Consider the following 27,086-nt stretch of genomic DNA (forward strand, 5'->3'; position numbering starts at 1 on the left):
GGCAGTGCGTGCGCCTGCGCGGCGGGGCCGGGCCGGGCCGGGGAGGGGACGAGCGCAGTGATCCGGCACATGGCGGGCAGCCGGCGGCGGTGGCAGCCGGTGCGGCATGGGTAGCGGCTGCGCCCCAGGTAACCGCCCACCGCCCTCCCTCCTTCCCACCCTCGGTGATGGCGGAGCAAAGCCGCATCTCCAGTCGGAGTGCGGAGCAGCCCGCTGTGTGGCGCCGGGGAGCCGGCCTGCGAGCGGCGAGGGCCCGTGGCCGGGGGAGGGAGGTGATGGGGGATCTCTCGGACCGAGAGCTGAGGTGAGGGTGGGTGAGGGACACAGGGCAGACTAGCGCTGCGTGGGACTCAGGGTCCAGGTTGTGGGCGGGTACTGATTGGGATTTCATGTCCAGGACAGGTTATGGGCGGGTACTGACTGAGGATCAGTGTCCAGGTTGTGGACAGGTACTCTGGGGATCAGTGTCCAGGTTGTGGACAGGTACTGACTGGGGATCAGTGTCCAGGTTGTGGACAGGTACTGACTGAGGATCCGTGTCCAGGTTGTGGACAGGTACTGTGGGGATCAGTGTCCAGGTTGTGGACAGGTACTGACTGGGGTTCAGTGTCCAGGTTGTGGGCAGGTACTGATTGGGATTTCATGTCCAGGTTATGGGCGGGTACTGACTGAGGATCAGTGTCCAGGTTGTGGGCAGGTACTGATTGGGATTTCATGTCCAGGTTATGGGCGGGTACTGACTGAGGATCAGTGTCCAGGTTGTGGACAGGTACTCTGGGGATCAGTGTCCAAATTATGGTCAGGTACTGACTGGGATTCAATATCCAGGTTGTGGGCAGGTACTACTTGGGTCTCAGGGAAGATAGACACACAATGTTGGAGTACGGTCCAGGATTGGGAGAAGGAACTGACCTGGGATCAGTGTCCAGGTTGTGGGCAGGTACTGACTGAATCAGTGGCTGGTCTGGGCAAGTATTACCTGGGGATTAGTGACCAGGATATGGGAATATATTGCCTGGGCATCAGGGACTGGAGTGGCAGGTGGTGCCTGAGAATCAAGGGCAGGTGGTGGGCAGGTACTGTCTCAGGATTGGGGGCCGGGCGAGTAATGCCTGGGGATCAGATGCAATAGGAGGCCAGGAGCATTGTCTGGAGAGCCAGATGCAGGGTGGGGAATGGGCATTGCCTATGAGTTTAGGTTTAATGGGGCAGGGACTGCATGGGGATCAGGTGCTGTTTGGCATCCAGGTACTGGTGGCAGGTACTGTGTCCGCTGCAAGAAAACTGTGTTGATGTTTGTTGTACTTTCAAATTAGATTTTTTTTGCAGTGGTGATCTATAAAGGTTGTAATCAAATCATAAGAAAACAATCAGGATGCTCCAAGAATATTGAATGATTGAAATACTTACCTGCCAACTGTAGTCTGCAATAACAAAAGATACACTGACTTTTTAAACAAAAGAATGACAACAGATGTGACTGGATAATCATTACAGCGTATTGGTTTACATAACATCTTTAAACGGTGCTGTGTTAACAGAGAATAGCATATCTGGAGCTCCATTAATGTAATCATTTGAAATAAGCATCTTTTTAAATTGTTGCATATGTATGTAATTTTTATTACATTTTAGAATGTTTTGTGTTTGGCTGTAACATAAGATCTTGTTTTGTCAAAACAGCCATCGCCTTTGTTTCCAAAACTTTCTTTAAGATGCATTTGGCTTGCTCATTTTGAAAGTACCACAGAACATTTTAAAGTGTTAATGAAACTTGCAGCAGACACCATTGTGAGTGTTATAAGTAGTACGCATAGGAGTGAACACAGTTACAATCTATTTTCTAATGAGATGATTTGCCCTTAGGCTAAGGCTTTTTTTTTGAACAGATGGTTCTGGGACTTTTTCATGACTTACTGTATAGGTTTTCATTCACATTCATATAATCATTCACAAATGCTTCATCTTAATATTTCACCTGCCACCTTTTCAGTGGTGTGATTGGACCTTTTTGCTAACAATCTTAAAATGCTGCTGTTCTAACTGGTAACTTACATTTTTCATAAATTAGAGGGGATCACCAGTATGATGGTTACGTTTCTGCTCTTTGGAAGTCCATACCATTCATGTGGCAGCACATGTTTGAATCCCACATCTACAACTGGACAATTTAAAATTAGTTTTAAAAAATTGGTTTCTGTAATACTGGATTGTCGCGGAGACCCAACTGATTCACTAATGTCCCTCGGGAAAGTATTTTTTTACTCATTCACAGGATGTAAATGTCACTAGCAAGCATTTACTGCTCATCCGAAACCATATCTGCCTTCCTACCCAGTCTGGTCTGTGTGATTATTACTTCCACAACCTGGTCATTGACTCTTTATGGCCTCTAACATAGCAGCAAACTTAGTTCATGGGGAATATGCAGTATATGACTGGCTGTGTGAATGATGTACAAATCCCTCAAGCTTATTAATAGGTTTTCAAAAATTGGGGACAGTTGGGTAAAGTATCCTGTTAATTTAATGGAAGGTTCCATCTCCTTATTGAAATTGATTAAGTATTACTCTCTCCACTGGCATCTTGTGAAAACCAGTGGAAGGAAAATGTCCCCTCAGTCAGTATGGATCCTCTTTGCAATAAGTTCGGAGAGATTCTGCCGAGTTCATAAGGGACGTGGTCGGTTAATGCAAGGCTACCTCTAGATGGAGGTATCCAATTAAAATGCCAGTTAGATGTGGCAAAGCCATGCTGGTGCTGTAAATTGTGTTCTTCTTGAGCTAAGGCAAAATACAACACCGTTCAGTTGTCTAGTAGTAATTGACTGGAAAGTGAAGAGTTGCACACATACACACACAGAATGCACACATTCAACCAAATTTCCGACAAAATCCGCCTTCTTTGCTTCCATGTTCTTGGGGAAACATTACTAAAGGAAGACGCCATGCAGTTATTTGTGGGAGTTGGCTGTATGTAAATGTTCTGCTGTTTTCCCTGCATTAACAGTGACTGCAATTCAAAGAAGTGATTGGGATGTTCCGACGTCATGAAAGGCCCTAAATTCACATCTTTTATTTTCATTTAACATTTATATTTTAAACGAAGCAAAAAGTATTTTTGTGCATTACTCAGTCTGCTGCAGTTTTTGCAATTTAGGTTTAATTGGTAGCCATTCCCCCATCTTAAATATTCATTTCCCAATTCATAAGTACATCATGGCTGCAGTGTCACAATATGCATTGCAGTTACTGGTGCTCCTCGACTTACGATGGGGTTACATTCCGAGAAACCCATCGGCAACCAAAAATATTGTATGTCGAAATACATTGAATACACGTGATCATGTGGCCGGAAGCGAGTTGCGGCTCGCTACGGGTTGCTGCCTTTTGCATCATCGCAGTCGAAATATCGTAAGTCGAAGCATCGTAAGGCAGGGAGCATATGTACTCCTTTTGGCCACTTCTGATAGTACCTCTCAAACTACAGACCTCTGCTACCCAGGGCATGGTTATTCAATTACTTCCATTACACATTTTACCTCCAAATTGTATTCATTTCTAACTTGGGAAAAATGCTGCTGGAGTTCCCAATTCTGGGAATATTGTCTCCAGAAGGATCACAAAGGTAGCCCACTGCCATCTTGAGGGTAACTAGAAATTGCAATAAATGTCATCCACACCACAAAAAAATGCTACTGGCAATTTGACGCATTGCTAAACTGTTGGTCAAAGTTTCCTAATGTTAGAACAGAGTTCTGTTTCTCCCTTGGCTAACCACGGGATGGGGAGCATTCTGCATAATCAATGGGATGTGGAGCTAGGGAGAGAAACAGTTTAATGACAATTCAACTTCCAAAATTTAAAGCAAATTTCCAAATACCATCTGGACAGCAATTGGTACACCCATTTTAGAATTTGTTTGGTATTTCCAGGGTTTATTTTGAAGTGTTGTGGCGTGGATCATGTTTGGCATGTTATTATCTGTATTTGTTTTGTAAATTATCCACAAGGCCAATTCTAAGGAAGAGGAGTTTGTGGGTTTGGGCTTAATTTCATTTTGGAAACCATATGTTTAAAGTCTGCCTAATTATCTATCTCTTTCAACAAAAACCTTAAACTTGATGTTTCCTTTCAAAAATGATGAAATAATTGATATTGTATTTTGTTAAAACTTTTTTTAATGTTTCTTCACAGACAAACTGTCAGAGTATGAAGGAGCACAGCAATAACAAATGCTGTAAAAGATTCTTAAAAGTAAACCTCAGAGAACAACTGAGAGCCCACCACAGCAAATGGTACCGATTGGATGGCTCGCTGTGCTCGCAAAGACAGTTTTATTATCAGCAGAAGCAACGTCTGTGGTTGTCAATCAGGAAAAAGCGGGCCAAATCTGTGCTCAAGAAGGCCCTTCCAGATTATCTGCAATGCGGGTCTCCGGAAAGCATTGAATGCATGCGAGTGACACTGAAGAAAAAATCATTGCTGGCCTCAGGAGTCGATGACACGGCAACCAAGGAAGCGTGTACAACAGCATCTTTGGCGCCCTATGAGGAAGTGGAGAGTAAGGGGAGTAACATTTGGAACAGCAGTATTGTTGGTCCTGATTCTGATTGTAAATCAACCATTTTATATTGTAAGCCGGTCTCCAGAAATCTAACTGATCCAGCTACAAAAGTTACGTTTCCCAAATCTGCTCTGAGGAAAAATAGTGGGCTTCAGGACAACATTATAAATCAGAAGCTATCAAATGGATATAACAAAATAGACTTCCAAGCAAGTAGAGATTTTGTATCCAATAATTTATCTCGCAAGACAAAACGACAGCTGAAAGGGCACAAAGTCTCTCTGCTCTATAGGAAACTCTCTCTCTTTAGTTTCCATTGTAGAATATTTAATTGTAAAAACAGACGGAGAAAGGTTGTCAGTCAGAGAAAAGAGAAGCTAAGACGGACACAATCATTGGGTACTGTCTGCGTAAATCCCCAAAAAACTGCCCAGCATTTGGATAAAATAGCATTTGATATTTCTTCACAGCCAGCTGCCAAAGGCGACTTATCCACTCAGAACATGAACTCTGCTTCAGATCAGAATTGTGGTACATCGGAGAAAGCAAAGCAAATTAAGAATTTGTGCCTGGCTAATTGTTGTGAAGTTTCAAAAATGCCCCTTGGTGAAGGAATGGACATTTTGCAGACTCAAACGCCCCATTTTGCTCATTCAGCTGAACTTAATAATCAAATGGCAAATGAAAGCTCAGACATAGTGCGTTCTCATTCAAGCCAGCTTGGTCTGGATGCTTGTGTTAATCGGCTCGTAGCCCCTGATAAGTGGCCCAAGACTGATGGATCATCCCAATTGTTTGCTGCCTCGCAGGGAAGATATTTAAACCAAACCCCAGTCTGTGACGGGGAGATGCAGGTCATCAATGCTGTAACGGAACCCACTGCACACCCATGCAATCACACCAGTGTTCCTGTGACTGATAGCGCACAGTCAGTATGTTGGCAAAGTGGTGAGCCGTGTCCTGTGCTTCAGCCGCAGCTGCTGGACCACATTTACTATAGATCTTCAGAGGAACGTTCTGGCCATGCATTGGTGAGGACTGAGCAGCCAGCTCGATGTCAGGCTGAGAAAGGGAAGGAGAATGAATCTCGAACCTGTTCTGTTGCCACTGAACGATTAATATCCTGTATTCATGGTACAGTTTCTGGTTTAAGAAAACTTACTATTTCCTAAGATTATACCATGTACAATAAGTGTAGAGTATATATCAACGCGGACTGTTCGGCAAATTGCAATATTCTCACCCCATTTTTTGGTTAATTTTTCTTTTTTTGGAAATCGGGCATTGCTTCGCAAGGTCAGCATGCACTGCCCATTCCAAATTGCCATAGAGATGGAGCTGATAAACCTCCACCATAATCTGCTGCAATCCTTGTGAAGATAATTTTGGTGTTACTATAAATGATCCATAATATATTTCCAAGCCAAGAGAGTATAGCTTGGATGAGAGCATGCAGTTGGTAATTCCATGCTGTTGAAGCTCTTATGCATCTTGATAGTAGAGGGTGTGGTTACTCAGAGATGGTGGCACAGTAATCATTTGTGAGTAACAATGTACAACGTGCCCATGCTGACAAAGATGCCCCATCTACACCAGTCCCACCTCCTCACATAGGGCGGCACGGTGGCACAGCAGTAGAGTTGCTGCCTTACTGCCAGAGACCCAGGTTAGATCCTGACCATGGGTGCTTGTCTGTACCAAAGATACTAGAGGAACAAGATAGATCACTTGACCCTAAAAAACGTCGTATGTCATGACGCCATTTTAGTAGGCAGAAACTTGCAGAAACATTTTAAAAGAAAAATAACAAAAATCTGTGAATTGATAGATGAGATATATTCTGCATTTTAATAGTATCATCACACATACTGTTCCCCCAAAACACTGATTACACTGCGAGAGGCATAGCGAACGGCGGGTTTTGCCTGCTAAAATGGCTCCTTTGCGACCTACACTTCAGTATAGGCGATTTCAACGGAGTGGTCCATCTTGTTCCTCTAGTATCTTTGGTCTGTACGGATCTTGTACGTTTTTCACGTGACCTGCATGCGTTTTCCCTGGTAACTCCAGTTTCCTCCCACACTCCAAAGACGTACAGGTTTGTAGGTTAATTGGCTTGGTTAAATTATCCCTAGTGTGTGTAGGATAGTGTTAATGTGAGGGAATCGCTGGTCAGTTTGGATTTGTTGGATCAAAGGGCCTGTTTCCACACTATATCTCTAAATTAAATTTGGCCCATATCCTTCCAAAGGCCCATATCCTTTTCTATCCATGTACCTGACAATAGACAATAGGTGCAGGAGGAGCCAGCACCGCCATTCAATGTGATCATGGCTGATCATTCTCAATCAGTACCCCGTTCCTGCCTTCTCCCCATACCCCCTGACTCCGCTATCCTTAAGAGCTCTATCTAGCTCTCTCTTGAATGCATTCAGAGAATTGGCCTCCACTGCCTTCTGAGGCAGAGAATTCCACAGATTCACAACTCTGACTGAAAAAGTTTTTCCTCATCTTTTAGATGTTTTTTAAATGTTGTTAGTACCTGCATCAACTATCCTCTCTGGTAACTTGTTTCATATACCCACCCTGTGTGAAAACTTTGCCCCTCGGGTTCTTTACCCCTCTCACCTTAAACCTATGTCCTCTGGTTCTTGATTTCCCTACTCTAGATAAAAGACTGTATCTACCCTATCGGTTCCCCTCATAATCTTATACACCTCAATACGATCACCCCACGTCCTCCTGTGCTCCAAGGAATAAAGTCCTAGTCTGCCCAACCTCTCCCAATAACTCAAGTCCTGGCAACATCCTCATAAATCTTCTCTGCACTCTTTCCAGCTTAATAACATATTTCCTATAGCAGAGTGACCAATGCTAAATACGATGCTTCGAACGTCTTGTACAATTGTAACATAACAGCCCAACTTCTATACTCATGACCCTGACTAGTGAAGCCAATATACACTTTGAAGATGGTACAGGGTGTGCTGATGTTAAATTAATTACGCTATTGTAGTACTGTATTCGCAATCTGGATTGCAGAATTCAAATCCTATCATAACAGACGTGAAATTTAAATAGCTAATGATGGTTCACCAATGTTCTTCATCTACCATTTTTAGTATACACTGGTTATATGTGTCTGTAGATCTTCCAATATGATTGACTTAAAATTCCTTCTAAAATGGTCACGCAAGGTGCTAGTTGCACTGTAACAGCTACTGAAACTAAAAGGATAAATCCTGGCACACCAGCTGGCATTGACTTGGATACCAAATTCGAATAGGGCAAAGTCAGATCCCAACCGGTAGAACTTTCAGAATCCTTCTCTCAAACATCTAGGAATCACTACCAGAAAAAGAGCGGTTACCCGATGATTCAGTTGAACATCATCCAACCACCACCAGTGAATGGGTCACTCCACTTTATATTTCTTTAAGACAGTACATCCTGAGCCACCTTGATAGACACAAAATGCTGGCGTAACTCAGCGGGACAGGCAGCAGAGAGAAGCAATGGGTGACGTTTCGGGTCGAGAACCTTCAGACTCATTTAGCATGGTCTGTGGATATTCAGTCCATTAATGTGTGACAACATTATGGGGGAACATCTTGCTTCTTCTCTAGGAGTGGCCAGTTATTCAAAGAAAACAATTTTTTTATTTAATTCATATTTTTATTGAAGGACATTTCCTATTAATAGTTGATTGCTCTGCATCCGCCTTGGATAATAAATAAAGATAAAACTTTCTTAGTAAGACATTAACTCTTTCAGTAATTCTAGGATGGAAGCCACTTTACCAACATGGAACAATACAGTACAGAAACTGTCCCTTCAACCCACAATTTCTATTTGGAACATGATGCCAAGTTAATCTCCTCTGGCTATATGTGATTCGTATCTCTCCATATGTGCTCATCGAAAAGCCTCTTAATTGCTACTATTATATCTTCTTCCAACACCATCCTTGACAGTGCGTCCCAGATTCGCCCAAAATACGCTGCACATCTCCTTTCAACTTCTCCCCTGTGATCTTAAAGCTGTACCCCCCAGTCTTGACATTTCCACCCTGGGAAAAAAAGATTTTGACTGTCTACCCTATCTATGCCTCTCATGATGTTATATACTTTTATCAGTTCTCCCCTCAACCTCTGAAGCTGCAGGGAAACAGTCCAAGTTTATTCAATCTCTCCCTATAGGCAATACACTCTAATTCTGGGAAACCAGAGCTTTCTGCATCCTCCCCAAAGCCTCCATATCTTTCTTTCAAAGAGGGAACCACAACATCTACTACTCCCCCCCGCAAGGAAAAATTCTCTGCAAGGAAAATAAGAATTCAAATTTCTGCCAAAGCATTTTTTGGCCACCACGTTGAATAATCATGTTCACCTGATGGTTGAACGCCGGGTAGTTTTTTTCCAGTTTGCACATTTCCTGACCAAAGAGAAACATTTCCCATTGTAAAATAGCTAAACTTTGTATGTAGTCATTTCCCATTTGAGTTGGTGAGTGGATTGATTGCAGACAAGGATACCTTGATTATTTGATCCAGCATACAGGTGTTATTGTCTAACAGTAGAGAACAATTTTTTGATTTTTTTTTTTGAATGCTCCTTTAGATTTTCCTCTCCTCGCCCACTTTTATTTTGCTCCTCTCTTAAGCCAAAGGGACAACAGTCAATTAGAGGTGGATTAATTCTGCAATGATCAAGGATAGACCTTTAATACCAAATGGATTTTTAATGATAGAGTCTTTAAAACCTTTCAGTTTTAAATCCTTGATTGTTTTCAGAAATATGTTTGAATTTGTTCTGAATGAGTTGGATTATTGCTATGAGAAATATATAATGCAAGTTCCTTGTTTGTTTAAATGCTAAATCTGTATTTTGTCTCCCATGAATTTCTTTATCTTTCTCTAGGTTTATTTTGAATGTGTCCTATGGGAGGCATCCAATTATATTTTAATGGCTTGGCTATGACAGACTATTAGCAATTTATCCTTAATTTTGTTCAGATGAGATAATACATAATGCTTTGTACAGTAATAGATGCTACTTGGAAATTGTCAGCCCAACCATCAAGCTTGAACTGATTATTTCTGCTCTTTGTTTTAGCAAACAATCAATTCCAACCAAGAATATTGTTGGATTTGTGAAAATGTGATCATTATATATTTTTTCAGCTTTCCTGGATGAATTTTTGAGAAAATATGGAAGCCTTATCCCACTTACCGAAAGAGATGTTCTGATGAAATTAGAACAGATCTTTCATCAGGATTTCCGTGATCGGTAAGTAGACCACGTCCTGGTGAGTCCCTGAACAGTTTAATTCTGTGCTTCATTTGAACATTTTTGACACACTGAATGGCCTGAGATTTCTTCAGAAATTTTAAAAGACCATGGGTCAGAATTAGACCATTTGGCCCATCGAGTCCCCTCTGCTATTTAATCATGGTTGGTCTATTTTTCTCTCAACCCCATTCTCCTGCCTTACCCCCATAACCTTTATAACATTCTTGGTAATCAAGAATCTATCAATCTCCACTTTAAAAATACCCAATGTCTTGGCTTCCACTGTCGTTTGTGGCATTGGATTCCACAGATTGACCACCCTCTGGCTAAAGAAATGCCTCCTTATCTCCATTCTAAAGGTACGTTCATTTAATCTGAAGCTGTGCACTCTGGTTCTAGACTCCCTTTACGAGAAACATCTGTTTCATGTTCACTCTATCTAGGTCTTTCATTGGGTTTCAATAAGATCCCACCTCATCCATCCAAACTTCTGTGATTGCAGGCCCAGAGCCATCAAATGCTTCTCATGCGTTAACCTAATCATCCCTGGGATCATTCCTGTAAACCTCCTCTGGTCCCATTCCAATCCCAGCATGTCCTTCCTTAGATATGCGGCCCAAAACTCCTCACAATATTTGAATGTGGCCTCACCAGTGCCTTATTACATCAGCATTACATCCTTTCTTTTATATTCTAGTCCTCGTGAAAGTGAATGATAGCATTGGATTTGCCTTCCTTACCACTGACTCGACCTGCAAATTTCCCTTTTGGGAATATTGCACATTCCCAAATCCCTTTGCACGTCCCGATTTCTGAATCCTCTACCCATTTAGAAAATAATCAGTGCCTTGATTCCTTCTACCAAAGTGCATGACTGTACATTTTTCACCACTGCATTCCATTTGCCACTTCTTTGCCCACTCTCCCAACCTGTCCAAGTTCTTCTGCAAACTTCCTGCTTCCCCAACAAGATCTGCCCATCCACCTATCTTAATGTCATCCGCAAACATGGCCACAAAGCCATCAATTCCATCATCCAGACCATTAACATATAACGTGAAAAGTAGCGAACCCAACACTGACTCTTGCAGAACACTATTAGTTACCAGCAGCCAATCAGAAAAAGCCACTTTTATTCCTATGCTTAGCCTTCTGCCGGTCAGCCAATCTTCTATCCATGTTAGTACCTTGGCTCTAGTACTGTGGGTTCCTATCTTGTTTAGCAGCTTCAAGTTCGGCATCTACCAGACAACGGGTTTCTGAAAATCCAAATAAACAACATCAACTGATTCTCCTTAATCAATCCTGCTTGTTACTTCCTCAAAAATTCAGACTGATTTGTCAGGCAAGATCTCCCCTTAACAGAGCCACGCTGACTTTGGTCTATTTTATCAGGTTCTCACAAATACCCGGAAACCTTATCCTTAATAATGGAAATTTTACCTAATTCAGACCAACTAGCCTATAATCTCCTTTCTTTTGCTTTGCTCCTTTAAACAGTGGTTACATTTGTGATTTTCCAGTCCTCTGGAACCATTCCTAACCGTGGTGTTTATTGAAAGGTCACTACTACTGCCTCCACAATCTCAACAGCTCAACAGCTACCTCTTTTTGAACCTTGGGGTGACACAAAAAATGTAATCAGGTCATCCCCCATTTCTTTGATCCCCATTTCTACTTCTCCACCACATTCTCCACTGTGATGGAAGGCAAATAACTTATATCTTCTTTCCTCGTTTTCTCCCGCGGTCGGGGCAATCGAAACTTCCGCAGTCGAGGCGATCGTAGCTCCTGCATTGGGGCGATTGAAGCTTCTGCGTTTGGAGCTCCCACAGTCAATCCCTAATGAAGGGACCGCCAGCTCCACAACGTTAAAGCCGCAGTACAGATGGAGATACGAAAAAGCCCCATCTCCGTCGCAGAAAGAGTGAAAAAAGGTTTCCCCCAAACCCCCACCCCCACATAATACAAAAACTAAAGGTACACCAAAAATATATAAGTAAATACAGACCAAAACAGCAAAAGAAAAAAAAAATGAGACAGGTGTTGGTGTAGCTGCCATTTACGGCGCCAGCATTGGAACCAGCATGTGTTCAGTGAATACAATCATTTCAGTGGAGAGGAACAAGTATAAAGAAGAGGGATGAGTTCCAGGTAACCTGCGATTTTTTTAATTGATTACATTAATCAATGTTCAATTTTACACCAAAGATAGACACAAAAAGCTGGAGTAACTCTGCGGGACAGGCAGAATCTCTGGAGAGAAGGAATGGGTGACGTATCGGGGGTCTCGACTCTAAAAGGGTCCCGCTGAGTTACTCCAGATTTTTGTGTCTGTCTCTGGAGAACATGCTGCCTGAATAAAGATCCCGACCTGAAATGTCACCTATACATGTTCCCCAGAGATACTGCCTGACCCGCTGAATTACTCCAACACTGTTTCTTTCCGGCGTTTTAGGTGTCCAATTTCTGGAAACTACTCAAACCTCAGTTGGACTGTTTGCCACAATCGCTATGTCTTGCATTCTTATATGTGGGAGTCTCTAACCATAACTGTTGTAACATCAACAGGAATTTATTCTTTGAGAACTTTGTATTATGTTCTATTTCATTTTTTCAGATACTGACAAACATTTAATATCCATGATGCAGATAATTACTGTATCATTTACAAGTAGTACACAATTCTTCCTTCACTTTAAACCTCCCACCATTAAATACAAACCTACTTCAGACTAAAAATAGCTGATTACAAATTAGCCAGTTTCAAAATCAGGACATCGTGTGACAAATTACTACTTTTTGTCTGATTGTGGAGAGCTGAACCTAAAATGAAACAAAACCTCGGTGCTTTTAAGAGAGACGGGAAGATATTTTAACAAGAAAGTACCCCTCATGCACCTTTTTTATGTACCCTGGTCGTCTTGCAGAATCTTTTGTGGCAATTTTATTAAACGACATAACTATTAAGGACAATCTCTTCTCGGACACAAATATCACCTGCAATACAGAGTAGATATTAAACTATATCTTGAATTGCTGGAAATACTCAGCAGGTTGCTTAGCATCAGTTTTTACAGGTCAATGATAATCCACCGTAACTCTAATGAAAGATTAGTAACTCTAATGAAAGACTCACTGGTCATTGAGTCCGTGACCAGCGATCCCTGCACATTAACACTATTCTACATATATCAGGGACAATTTACAATTTTACTAAGCCAATTAACCTACAAACCTGTACATCTTTGGAGTGTGGGAGGAAACTAGAGCTCCAGGGGGAAACCCACACAGGTCACGGGGAGAATGTACAAACCTCGTAGAGACAGCACCCATTGAACCCTGATCCCTGGCGCTGTAAGGCAGCAACTCTACAGCTTCACCACCGTGAAAGCATTTGTAGTGCTTTGCTTCCCAAATGTGTCATTTTGTTCCATCTCCTGCAGGAAAATCTTCATCAAGATGGAAATCCGAAAGTACCAGAAAGCACAGGTCAATAAGCCTGCTTCTGGTTTCCAAGTGGTTTACAACAAACACGTTTTGACTTTGGACGACCTGGCCACACTTTATGGAGAAAACTGGCTAAACGACCAGGTCAGACAAGAATACAAAAGTGATTTTTAAATTTTCATCTATGAAAATGTTTCTCACAAATCTACCAACTTGGTTTGTGATGTGATTGAGAGATTGAATGTGTAATTAAATCTGAGCTCTATCTAGATTAAAGAAAGGTTGTATTCTTGCAGGTAGCCATAATCCACACCCACACTCAATTTCCGGTGGTACATTACTGAATGATACTCTTGGTTACTCAGCACATACGAGCACGTACGATTTAAGTAAGATGGTTCCACCATGGCAGCTGGGAAATTCATATTCAAGTCATTAAATAAATGCTGGTATCACTACTGGTAATAATAAAATTACTGGATTAGCTGATTCACTGTTGGATTCCCACAATGGAAATTGAGCATTTGAATGCTGCGTGTCCCAAATGTGACTATACCTGCAGAACTCCTGTTTTTTCAGCCCTTTGGAATGGCCCATTATGCCACTCATTTCACTGGCAATTACATGTGAACAATAAATGCCAACCATTCCAACAGCATCCACGTCCAACTTTAAAAAGGGCAACTTATTGAACTCTACCAATAATTAGTGCATTTGTTATCTTGTAGGTAATAAACATGTACGGAGAACTGATTGTGGATGCAGTGCCAGATAAGGTGAGTGTATGAACAATAGTATAAAAAGTGTGACCTTTGGAATGATTTGTTTTATCATCGTTTTGATGTTATGCTTTGCCCATTTAATAACATGTTCATGGTCGTTTATCTGTTCACGTTTGTGAGGTTAAATCATCTTGCTCATGCATCTGTAAAGGATGCCAAAAATGCCAATCAAGATTGCCTTTTTGTTGCCCCAATTTGTTAACCCAGAGAGTGCAATGACAATCAGAAAAGCTGCAGGTGTCAGGAATCAGGTCAGACAGCATCTGGGGAACAAGATTCTTTTGGTCTTCAAACTGAAACATTAAACCTGTTTGTCTCTACACAGATACTGCTTGAACAGTTGTTTTTCTGGTGTTTTTTGTTTTTAGTTCAGTGAATTAGCAATTTGTACAGATTAATTCTTAACTGGTTGATTTAACTTGGGCTCGTTGCTCCTCTTAGAAAGGAAACCAGCAAGATTGTCTCTGTGATGGCTACCCAGCATTACACATGTGAAATGTTGGTGTGTGTTGGATTTATCTTTGTTGTTGTGCAATCAGGTAACTAATACTCACATGCAGAATGGACATTTGGGACAACACCTTGGCATGGCTGTTGTCTCACTGATCCAACAACTAGGGTTTAATTCTGACCTGTGCTGCCAGTGTGGAACTTGCATAGCCTCCCTGTGACCATAAGAGTTTCCTTCAGGTATTCTTGTTTCTCCCCACCTTCCAAAGATGTGCAAGTTGAAAGTTAATTCACCATTATAGATAATCCCTCGACCTGTAGATGAGTGGCAGAATCTCAGGTGGAGGGAGGTTTTGATGGAAATATGGGAAGAATAGTTTACAGGAACATTAATGAGTAATGAGATTGATCTGTGAACCAGAAAATGCTCAATGGCCCGAAGTGGCCTCCTCCATCTTATAGAAATATAGATGTTTGGAGTGTGGTTGTCATTTAGTAGTGTCTTGAGAGGGAGAAAAATCTGGGAATTAGAGTATGTTGGTTATTGGTCAGAAAAGTTTATTTTCATTAACTGCCTTTTGCCTTTCTAGGTTCACTTCTTCAATAGCTTCTTTTACAAGCAGCTTCAAACTAAAGGATATAATGGAGTGAAGAGGTGGACAAAAAAGGTGGGACTCAAGGAAATTGGTAGGGCAGCAAGCTGCAATTGTGTATTTTGCTAGATATTGATTTCGACAGCTACCAATTTTTTAATGGGTGAATGCTGTGTTATACTCAAGGCATATATTCTAGATTGTAATATCCACAGTGCACCTCTGCATAAATAAACTGATTTCCATTTGTGTGTTTCAAATTTTGCGTGATCTTCGTCCTTGAAATATATCTTTAACAAAATTGGAATGCCATCAGTATCGACAACACCATAACAGGCACCTAAATATTTAATATGGTCCTGATCCAAATTAATCTCGTGAACTAAAACTGACCACTAGCGAGTAATCAAAAAATATAGATTGATACATTTGTTGTTACACAACCTGAACTAAACGTTTCTTGTGTCTACCACATCCACATTCAAGATACCAGCTATTCCGTGTGAAAAATGTACCCATCAACTTACCTTAAACCTATGTCCTCTAGTTTTAGATACCCCTACCCTGGAAAACAGACACTATCTAGAGGCTAACCATAAGACACACGCCCAGGTCTGATCACCCTGCGGTGGGCCTGCCTCGACTGAGGGTGTCTTGTGATAAAAGGCCGAAACACCCAGTGACGTCGAGGTACACAACTGAAGATGTGTCTGAATGGCAGCACCTAGTGGTCATCCCCAAGAACAACACCAGTCAATTGTTGTGCAAACCCTAGGGATTGTAACATCCAGTCCGACTAATCAACCTACACTATGTCTCATAATTTTTCATTATAACTCAATTCCGGCAAAATCCTCGTGAATCTTCACACCTTCTCCAGTTTAATCACATCCTTCCTGTAGTGAGTGAGCAGTCTGCAGAACAGAAGCTGGGCAGTGAAAATAAGCTAAATTTCTTCGAGGTTCATTTATTTTTTGTTTTGCTGCCATGGATAATATGAGTTGAATGCCTTATTGTGTTGTAAACGTTTATTCGATAAAGAATTCTAAATTTGCCAAACTTGCCTTCTACTTCATTTGGGGTTTTTTCTAAGTGATCTGCCACATTTAACTTTTTTTTCTCTCTCTCTTCTCCAGGTGGATTTATTCAGTAAAGCCCTTTTACTAATCCCTATACATTTGGAAATCCATTGGTCACTGTTAACAGTTGATCTACCAAATAGGAAAATTTGTCTTTACGATTCTCAAGGCATCCATTTTAATTCCTGTGTTCAGGTAAGAGAAGTAATTTGAGGAATTTCTGATCACCATTTTTTATCATTTGTTCCTGAAGATAGTGTCATTTGCTGGTATCTGATATGAGCCCCCTCCTATATTGAGGTGTTTCATTTGTGAGCTCTGATCAGCTTCCATGGTGGAATGGTCTATCAAAGCATGATAATAAATCATTCAACCATGGAATTCAGTCTTCTCTTCACATGAAGTTTTTTAGATTGCCAGATGTCAACCTCGACGAAGCGCCCTGTCAACTTGCATTTTTTCATCATCTTCTAATCCAGTTGATGAAGCCAGTTAAAACAATCCCACTGTAATCAATTTATACAATACCGACTTGGGTTAGCCTTCCTTCCTACATAGCATTTTAAAATCCCAGAATTCTCCAATGTATCTTCTAGGTTGGAAAATGGTTAAATGTAGATCTAATTTAATAAAAGACTGCCCAGCTATTTGGCTACAGAAAGTACAATTACATTTGTGCAATATAATATCATGTAGGATTAGGCTGACTGAGCGGAGGTGTTCAGCGAAACGATTGCCAAGTCTGCACTGTCTACCACTTATTTCTTTTATCCATTTCTATGTATCTTCAATTTGCCATTTGATCTTTATGGCTACAGTGTTTATATGTTTAGTTTTACTGGTAAATTTATAGTATTGTGTCTTTGAATGCAAACCAAAGTTGAAGGAATTGGGAGAGATAGAATTAGTGCAAGGAAGTGGTGCCCAGGAAAAGGGTCAGCAATGATTTTATCGAATGGACCAAGGGCCTGAATGGCCTACTCCTGCTTTGATTTCTAGCTTTTCTGCAAGAGGCTAGGATGCCAAATGGCCTGCTGGCCTTTATTGCGGAGGAGTGGAGTATTAAAGTAGGAGCTCTGTGCAACGATTGTGCAAGGCTTTGGTGAAACTGTCCTTGGAATAGTATTTGCAATTTTTATTCTCAACCTAATGGAAGACATGCTCTTTGTGGAGGTGATGTGCTATCGATTCACTAAGTTGATTATTGCAATGAGGAAGTTATTTAATGAAGATAGATGAGTGGAATGTGCCTATCTCTGCTGCTGTGTAGAAGAATGCAACAATGTCAATAAAGCATGGAAGGTTCTGAGAAGGCTTTACAGGATTGGTGTTTCCTGGTGAGAAGGTCTGAAAACCAGGTGCATAATACCAAGATAAGGCGTTGACGATTTCTTTACTTGGAAGGTTGTGAGTCTTTGGAATTATCAGTGTAGAGGGCTGAAGCCATTGAGTGTATTCAAGGCTGGTATAGATGGATCTATGGACTTTTGATTGGATTTAGATAGTAATTAAGAGCTGAGGGGTTTAGGCAGGAATACAGTTATACTGGAATGGCAGAGCAGGCTAGAAATATCATCATATCATATCATATCATATATATACAGCCGGAAACAGGCCTTTTCGGCCCTCCAAGTCCGTGCCGCCCAGTGATCCCCGTACATTAACACTATCCTACACCCACTAGGGACATTTTTTTACATTTTACCCAGCCAATTAACCTACATACCTACATACAAATATTGAGGTATCTAAGAAATTGGAATCTTGCCTGGTTAGTGGTGTTAACAGAACTCCTGGCATAGTTTTCCCATTTTGTTCCTTTTGTATAATTCTGAGAAAAAAACAGATAGTGCTGTGTTTGTATGTTGTGGCACAACCAACGTCTAGTTTAAGGTGAAGGCAAAAGATTTAATAGGAATCTAAGGGGTAACATTCACACAAAGGGTGGTGGGTGTATGGAACAAGCTACCTAGCTGGGTTGAACTAGCTGTAGTTCAAGCTGGGACTATCCCAACTGACAGATACATGGATAGGACAGGTTTGGAGGGATATGGGACTAGTGTCGCTGGGACAAGTTGGGCCGAAGGGCCTCTTTCCACGCTGTATCATTTTCTGACTCCATGAAACATATTGCTATCCACATAGATAATCTGCTTATAATGTCTTCTCAATGACACCTCAGCAGGCCCATTGTTGTAATGAGATTTTCCTCGATATATTTAAATTAAAATAATATTCTGGGAACTACTGTGGAATACTGAAGTCATTTTCAGATGGGTAGGATGTTTTAATGTATTTTATAAGCCAGGCGGGCAACAGTACAGGTGGTGCTGGAAACCTGAAATAAAATTCACGAGGTCAATGTTATCATCTTTTTTAAATTTTCATATTTTTACTGTGGTTGATTGACAATATTCATTATTTCAATGCTGCCCACAATTAGCCTTGTCTTGAAGTGGAGCATTGAGTAAGTATAGGATGGAGAAACAAAAAAAAGGTTCTATTAAAAAAAGACACAAAGTGCTAGAGTAACTCAGCGGGTCAGGCAGCATTCATGGAGAACATGGATTGGTGCTGTTTTGGGTCGACTCCAGTTCAAAGTGAAAGTTGTTCTGAATACAATGCATTGAATAGAAACAACTCTGGATGACTGATGTATAAATCAGAGGAAATTGCAGGAAGAGAGATTTGTCCTATTTCCCACAGCCTTGTAATTCAAGTCTCCTTGAATTTGATAGTTTGTCTTGTAACATGTGGTGAGATTGTGAGGAAGGAGAGTGGGGCCTGGGGTATTTCCTTTAATGATTGTGCATGGAACAAAAATGCAACTGTTTCCAGATGAGAACACTAAATAGTCTCATAGAATATTATTTGACAATTAATTTAAAATCATTCAGTCTGTCCATGTTTATTCGTCTCACTTTAGTCCTGAGAGGCAGGCAGAGTATCATTTATTTCTGTTACACAAACACTGCCTCAGAGCCTTGATTGTTCTGCAGTATAAGTGTATTTCAGTTGAAGTCTCCCTGCCTCTGGAATTACTTCTTTGAAATCCTGGTCAGCAGTTTCACATCATAAACTGGTACAACATTGCTTTGGCCTGCTGTGTTTGTATGTTGTGGCACCGCAACCAACATCTAGTTTAAGGTGAAGGGAAAAGATTTAATAGGAATCTGAGGGGTAACATTCACACAAAGGGTGGTGGGTGTATGGAACAAGTTGCCTATAGGAGGTAGTTCAAGCTGGGTCTATCCCAACTGACAGATACATGGATAGGACAGGTTTGGAGGGATATGGGACTAGTGTCGCTGGGACAAGTTGGGCCGAAGGGCCTCTTTCCGCATTGTATAATTTTTTGACTCCATGAGACATATTGCTATCCACATAGATAATCTGCTTATAATTTCTTCTCAATGACACCTCAGTAGGCCCATTGTTGTAATGAGATTTTCCTCGATATATTTAAATTAAAATAATATTCTGGGAGCTACTGTGGAATACTGGTCATTTTCAGATGGGTAGGATGTTTTAATGTCTTTTTTATTGGAAAATAGATACCCTAAAAAAATAGCATTTAAAAATACCTAGTATCTTCATGAATAATTGAACCATACTTTGGGTTTGAACTCCTTTTTCTCTAGTGAGAGAAAGATGCTAAAGAATAATGGGCACCTCTCCCAGCCAGATACACGTGGGACAGTCAAAGACTTGTCCCACCCTGGCCGTTTATTCTCCCTTGGGCAAAAGGTTCAAAGCACGCACCACCAGACTTGGGAACAGCTCCTTTCCCCTGTTATCAGACTTCTGAACGGTCCTTCCATAAGCTAGGATACTGTCCGATTCACCGCTGCACCATTGCAGACATTGGAATTTGTCTAAAGAACTGTTGCACTACAATGCTGATAACTATATTCTGCACTCTGTATCTTCCCCTTTGTTCTACTTGTTATACTTGAGTTTGACTTGATTGTATTTCTGTATAGTATTATCTGATCAGATTGGATGGCATGCAAAAAAAAAAAGCTTTTCACTGTACCTCAGTGCATGCAACAATTATAAACCTACACCTAAACCTCTTCCGGAGTTACAATAAGATTGCTGATGAGTTTGTTTTTGATTTATTGCACTGTGGCTTGAAATAATAATTGTAAAATGGTTACTGCTTAGCTTATTTCTTTGCCACCTTCTTTCTTTTGGTTTGTAGAACATTATAAAATATTTAAAGACAGAAGCCGGTGAGCGAAATTGCCCCACGTTCCTGGAAGGGTGGAAAGCTTTCGCCACAATGGTAAGGTTCAGCCAGGCTGATACGCTTCAAAGTTTCATAAAGGTGCTGCAGGAATCCCAGCAGGCCCATTCTTTGGAAAGTGAACCAAAATGCCACACACGTGACCAGGCGTCATCACATAAAGTGATACATAAAAAAATTCTTGTAAGAGATTAATTTTATTCATTGCTAATTTCCTACCTACAGAACTATGATGCGTCTTTTTTTTTAGTTCACAGAGTTTGCAAGATTAAACTGAGTAATGAAAAAAATGCTTCCGTGTGAGGTCACACACGTAACCAGTCACATTTGACCTCTGACCGTAAACAAACATTGTCAGCATAACGCATAAAAATTTCACTTGATAAACTACGACATATATAGGTCATATATACAGTACAAAACAATATACCTGTAACGCTTTCAGAATTAGAAGAGATGTATTCCACAATCTTTCATAATTTTGGTCACACACGTGACTAAGAATGGCCCAGCAAAGGAAAATGTAACCAAGTATGTGCATGGGCTAAAATTGATGGGGCATTATTAGAAGGGCTAATTGTATTTAAAGTGAATAAATCATTTGCTATAATGTGCATTCTTGATTGTGATAGGAGGTAAAGGAGAAAATTGCAGAGGCTCAGGTCACAACCTTCCAAACTCTGGTCTGCACATATTCAGACATATCCTCTTTTGTCTTTACCCATCCCATTCTCTACAGCCTATATAATACAGTTGTTTTCTCACTTTCCCAGTTCTAACGTTCATTGGTCTGTCTTTGTGTGTGCTGCCTACCCTTCTGAGTTCTTCAAGGGTTCCTGTTTTATTCCAGCAAGACACCCTTCCTTTTGTAGTGCAGCCCTTGCAGTAAAAGCTAAGCATTTCCCTTCCTAATTGCTTGTTTAACTTGCATATTCAAACATTTCTCACTCTATTATTTCCTTTTGGTTGGAAGGTTGTGACCTGAGCCTCTGCAATTTTCTCCTTTACCTCCTATCACAATCAAGAATGCACACTATAGCAAATGATTTATCCACTTTAAATACAATTAGCCTTTCTAATAATGCCCCATCAATTTTAGCCCATGCACATTCTTGGTTACATTTTCCTTTGCTGGGCCAATCGTAGTCACGTGTGTGACCAAAATTATGAAAAATTGTGGAATACATCTCTTCTAATTCTGAAAGCGTTGCAGGTATCACTCTATTATTTCCTTTTATTCCATCAAAATGCATACTTGCAGATTTTTCCATTGTGTTTCATCCGCCTCCTGCTTCACTCATTTAAAATCCTTTTTGTAAACGCTCCCTCTTCCTCTTCCTCACAGCTCACTTACCCATGCGTTTGCTCACTTACCCATGCATTCTCCGGTAACCTATCCACTCAGTATCTAAATATCATTATGTTATATTACATAACCTGAATCTGAGAGTCAATACTATTAATTTTAGAGACTGCTTTCGGTAGAAAAAATGCTGGTTTAAAATTTAGCTGGGCAATGTGAATTGTAGATCTCATATACAGCTGGAGTTGACTTAAAACCTCTTAACCTCATAGGCACATTAGATATGGGAACTAAATGGTCAGGACTAGTAGAAGATTCAGAACATCTTTAAGTGGACTGTTGTTTTATTTATTTATGCCTTTGTTCTTCTTCCCTAGTGCATTCCTCAACAAAAAAATGATAGCGACTGTGGTGTGTTTGTGCTTCAGGTAGGATAACTCTCCATCTTCCCTGATTTAATTGTGTGGTTGAAATGTCATGAAAGCTAATGACTAACAAAATGTTCAAATTACCTTCTAAACAGGAGCTGCTTCCTGCCAGCAGTATTCTATCTCCAGATTGTTTTGGGCTTCACACACCAAAGAGCAGATTGATCTTGTCATCAGTACATTTTATAATCCCTAAATTGTTTAGGAGCCCATGCTATGTAGCTTAAGTAAATAGTAGGGCAGAAAAACAAGCCAAAATTAGATCACACAGAGCTAAATTGATCCAGTCTAATTGTTATTCGAGACTTGTTGTGAACTTCATGAATCATTTTCATATATGTTAGGTTCCTAGCTACTGGTACTAGTTTACTATTTCCGAACATTAAGAAGAAAGGGAGAATAGAGAGTTTAATTTCATATTGCCGGATCTGAACTTTCAGAACATCTCCAAACACTCCACGTAAAATATCCCACTTTACTGTGACTTTTAGGGAGAAACTGGGTGGAAATCCAAAATTAATTATGGGCTGTTTTAATGTTTTTGGTTTGGTGTTTTTGTAATTCAAGAAAATATTATATTGCCATTTATGTCCAAATATGTTCTTCGCAATATAACAAAATCAGACTTGAAATGTCCAGAATCTAGCATAAAATTAGAAAAGCCCATCGGAATCTGAAACGGCAAAATAGTGCTTAACAACAGTGATGGTGTGCTGTGTGGTTATTTTTCCTATAAATAATAAGATCTGACTAATTTTTCCTCGCATTAGCATATATTAAGAATTAAGGTGCCAGATTAAGGTTCTGAGCAAAGATTTTTAGCATTTTAGAAAGCTTGTAAAGCTATCAAACAACACTGTCAACCGTGCCCTCTGGTCCTGAGTTACGCCAAAGACCTGCCCAAAATTCATCCCACCACTAACACTGGCAAAATAAAAAAATTGTAATTCATTCACTTTATTGCTATCTTGCTGTATACAAAATCATCAACGTATTATTAAATTATAGATATTTGGGGGGAAAATAGAATAAGTTGCTGCATGAAGAACACGAGTTCAATTTGCGTAAATATATCTACTGTTAATTTCCCTTGTCCTGCCAATATTTCGAAGTATAATTTGTATGTTTTTGATATCATTTCGATGCAGTAACACAGTTTCCATTATCCTTCTAGTACTGCAAGTGCCTGGCTCTAGGAAGACCTTTTCTGTTTTCTCAAAAAGACATGCCCGAAGTAAGAAAATTAATCTACAGAGAACTGTGTGAGTGCAAGCTTATGGAGTAGGCAAGCAGGATGAAGCTGACTGAAACTCCTCACAGGAAATTGCATTCCAGCAGATAGGTGTGGCCAAAGTGGTTTGTAATATCTGGAAGGTGAAGAGGGACGAGACAGGGAGGGAGCACTGAAGGACCAGTGCAGTGTTTACCTCCTTTCCAGGTGTGTGCATGGCCCAAGCATCTGCAGATTTGATAAAAGCACAACTTTGCTTGATTGCCCTGTTGCTGACAAATTGCATGTAGCAGTAGACTATAAATGTAGACTTCCTTACAGGCTCCATATTCTGTGAACCTCTGAGTAAAGGAAGTAGTAAAAGTTACATTAACCTAGCAGGGAGAAAACTGAAGTCTTAGTGTAGAAATTGTCCCAGGTATTAATAAGTGAGAGCCCCTCTTCATATCCACGGGGGAGATTTTTGCTGTTTCCATGGATGTTTAATGGCCATTAGGTCATTGTGTTGAGCTGCAGCATGTTTAAAAGTGAAAATAGTTTCATTTAAAAAAGCAGTAATTCTGCAATCAATGCTGCAACTCTTACTTGTTTAAGCCAAACCATTTTCCCATTTAATTTTTTCACATACATGTACAATAGGTTCCTCTGTGAAGCAGTGTTGCTTCTCCTTTGCAAGTGTGAAACATTGGAATGGTTTTGCTGTGATGAATAATAATCCATTCTCAAAGTTGATGTGTACATCTGCCTGGCTCAGTAACGATGGAAAACCCTTCCTCTTTCTGACTAAAAGTATTGTTTTGTTGCATCTTCTATTAATTTGGATGGTTTACTCTGAAAGATGAAGGAGCACATAGGGCATAGCCAGTCATTGCAAACCAGGATATAGTAAACTTAACTGGGTTTTTTTAATTGAATATTTGAAAGTGAACATTACTGGCAAGATTAGCATGCATCCTCCTCAGGTTGACTGAAGTAGGAAAACGTTGGCCGCATTGTACTGGTAGCAGTTTGATAAACTGAGGGCCTTTGAATCATCTCCAACGGTACACAACTACTGTTGTGCACAAGGCATACTAGACAAGGATATGATGGACATTTTGTTTTAAAGAATAATCAAGAACTTTTATCCTTATTTCAGGGATTGAAATAAAAATGAATTCCATTTCCTAAACTGCCATAGTGGGATTTGATCATAGAATTTTTAGTCCATTACATTACAGTCTTCTGCCTACTTTAATAATTCCATTTTCCCTTTGAATAATTTTGACATCAAATTATGTGAGATGTAACTTAAAACTGGCTGATCGATATAAACTCTTATCGATATCCTAGTTAAGAATTATAGGAATTGAGTGAAGTGTGTGTGAGAATCATTCTAAACAATGGTCACTTTGAAAATAGTGCAAAGTGTCATCTGCTATTGTCCTACTGTGTTCAGAATTGATATTGCGCCTAGGTTTCAGATTTTCTGAAACCAGATTATTTTATTAATTATGTCATCTTTTCAAAATTGTGTTCAATCGTACACTCAGTGTCATACATTCAATATCTGCACTCAGTAACTCTAGGATTCAAAATATTGTTTTGCTATTCAAATGCTTTGTAACAATCAATTCTTTCAATTGTTTAAGATTAAATCCATCAATGAGAAATAATTAGGAAATGCTGGGAATAAACAGCCTTTACTTGGTACAATAAACCCTTGCAATAATGGACCCGGGGGTGGGGGGGGAAAGAAAATGGTATCCGTTATTGGCGATTGTCCGCTATAGCCGTCTGAGGGTAAAGTTTAACACTAAGCCGGCAGGGAAGAAATGCGCCATTGGGGGGGGAGGGGGGAGAAAGGATTAAACAAGCAGGAATTCACAGGCTGGGAAGCCACAGAGTCCCCAGCCCCTCACATGGTGCACCAGGGACGGGGTCCAGTACTCAGGCCGCCTTTATGCTGCTCCCTCTCTCCACTCCCGCAACCCGAAGCACGGCACATGGCGCCAGTTGATTAAGTAACTGGCAGATGTGGGGGGGGGGGGAAGGAATACAACGAGAGTCTCGTTGTAAAGAGGTCCATTATTATCACAGTTTACTGTACTTTCGTTTTCATTATCCAGGAAGGAATGTTTAAATCCGAATTTCCAGAATCTCCATAAGGGCATGCCAGTTGAGTTGGTGATCTTGTATTCAATCTGTATTCAGAGTTTAGCAGTACAATGAAACATATACGGCCAGGTGAAAAATGTTACATATATAAACATTAGTGCAATAACAGAAAGTGTAAGGTAGACTTTTTTTTAACTCACAAAAGGTTGTAATTAGTTCTATGTTGTTATGGAATTGACAATAAAGTAATTGAATATTTAACCCTTTCTTTGGTACTCTTATTGTATCTCCCATTAAACCTTATTTCTCCATTAACATGCCCTTCAACACAGCTAGTTCGTGCCAACCAAGATGGCCCATTAAAGCTAGTCCTATTTGCCCATGTTTGGCCCTTGTCCATCTAAACTCTTCCTATCCATATACCTGTCTGAATATATTTTAAATGCTGTTATCGTATCTGCCTCAACTACCTTCTCTCGCACCTTGTTCCATATACCAACCACCCTCTGGATGAAAATGGTTGCCCCTCAGGTTCCTCTTAAAACTTGTCCCTCTCACCTTAAACCTATGTCCTCTGGTTTTCAATTCCCCTACTCTGGGTAAAAGACTCTGTATTCACCTTATTTATTTCCCTCATGATATTATACACCTCTATAAGGTCACCCCTCAGCCTCCTGCACTCCAAGGAATAAGTTCCTAGCCTGTCCAGCCTTTACCCATAGCTCAGACCCTCAAATCCTGACAATATGCTCATAAATCTCTGCGCACTTTCCAGGTTAATATCATCTTGCCGAAAGCAGGGTGACCATAATTGAACACAGTGCTCCAAATGTGGCCTCACCAACGTCTTGTACAACTGTAACTTAATGTCCCAACTTGTATATTCAATATCCTGACTGATGAAGGCCAATTTATCAAAACCCTTCTTCACCACCCTATCCAAATAGACAAACCCACCAGTCCTCTCCCCAAGCCGCCAGCAGATTGGGGATGTCAACTCACATGGATTTCAGGCCCAGTTCTAGACAGTCTGAAGGGTCTCGACCCGAAATGTCACCTATCCCTGTTTTCCAGAGTTGTGCCTGACCTGATCTACACCAGCACTTTGTGTCCTTTTGTGTATTAACCAGCATCTGCAGTTCTTTGTTTCTACTACTTATGGAATAAAACTGTTTGTAAACAATTATTTATCATACCAAGGATACAAGAAGAGCGAAGGTGTGTGACGATGAGAAAGAGAAGTAAGCATAGAGTGCAGGAGCCCCCAGTGGCTCTACCTATTGGAATCAGGTACACCTTCATGGGAGCTGTCGGGCGGACGACACGTCATGTTTGAGCAGCGACCAGGGCTGTGACTCCAACCCTGGTGTGAGGCTCAACGGGGCAGAGTGACATCAGGCAGAGCCATAGTGGTGGGCGATTCGATAGTCAGAGGTGCGGACGAGATTCTGCGGCAACAGTCGAGACACCAGGATGGTGTGCTGCCTCCCTGGCGCCAGGACGTCTTGGAGCAGCAGCAGAGCATCCTTGAGAGGGAGGGGGAGCAGCCGGTGGTTGTTGTGCATGT

General features: G+C 40.8%; 1 protein-coding gene across 1 annotated transcript; it reads left to right on the forward strand.

The window, feature by feature from the left end:
* On the forward strand, nucleotides 1-25,780 carry LOC144599424 (uncharacterized). Its single transcript, XM_078410284.1, has 10 exons — nucleotides 1-128; nucleotides 4,197-5,700; nucleotides 9,749-9,854; nucleotides 13,304-13,451; nucleotides 14,036-14,083; nucleotides 15,130-15,207; nucleotides 16,269-16,406; nucleotides 20,416-20,499; nucleotides 22,141-22,191; nucleotides 23,366-25,780. Exons 2-10 carry the CDS (start codon nucleotides 4,212-4,214, stop codon nucleotides 23,474-23,476), a joined length of 2,253 nt encoding a protein of 750 aa, XP_078266410.1. The 5' UTR covers nucleotides 1-128; nucleotides 4,197-4,211; the 3' UTR covers nucleotides 23,477-25,780.
* Nucleotides 25,781-27,086: the final 1,306 nt, after the last annotated feature.

This window comes from Rhinoraja longicauda, chromosome 13 (assembly GCF_053455715.1).
Source record: "Rhinoraja longicauda isolate Sanriku21f chromosome 13, sRhiLon1.1, whole genome shotgun sequence".
Taxonomy (NCBI): Eukaryota; Metazoa; Chordata; class Chondrichthyes; order Rajiformes; family Arhynchobatidae; genus Rhinoraja; species Rhinoraja longicauda.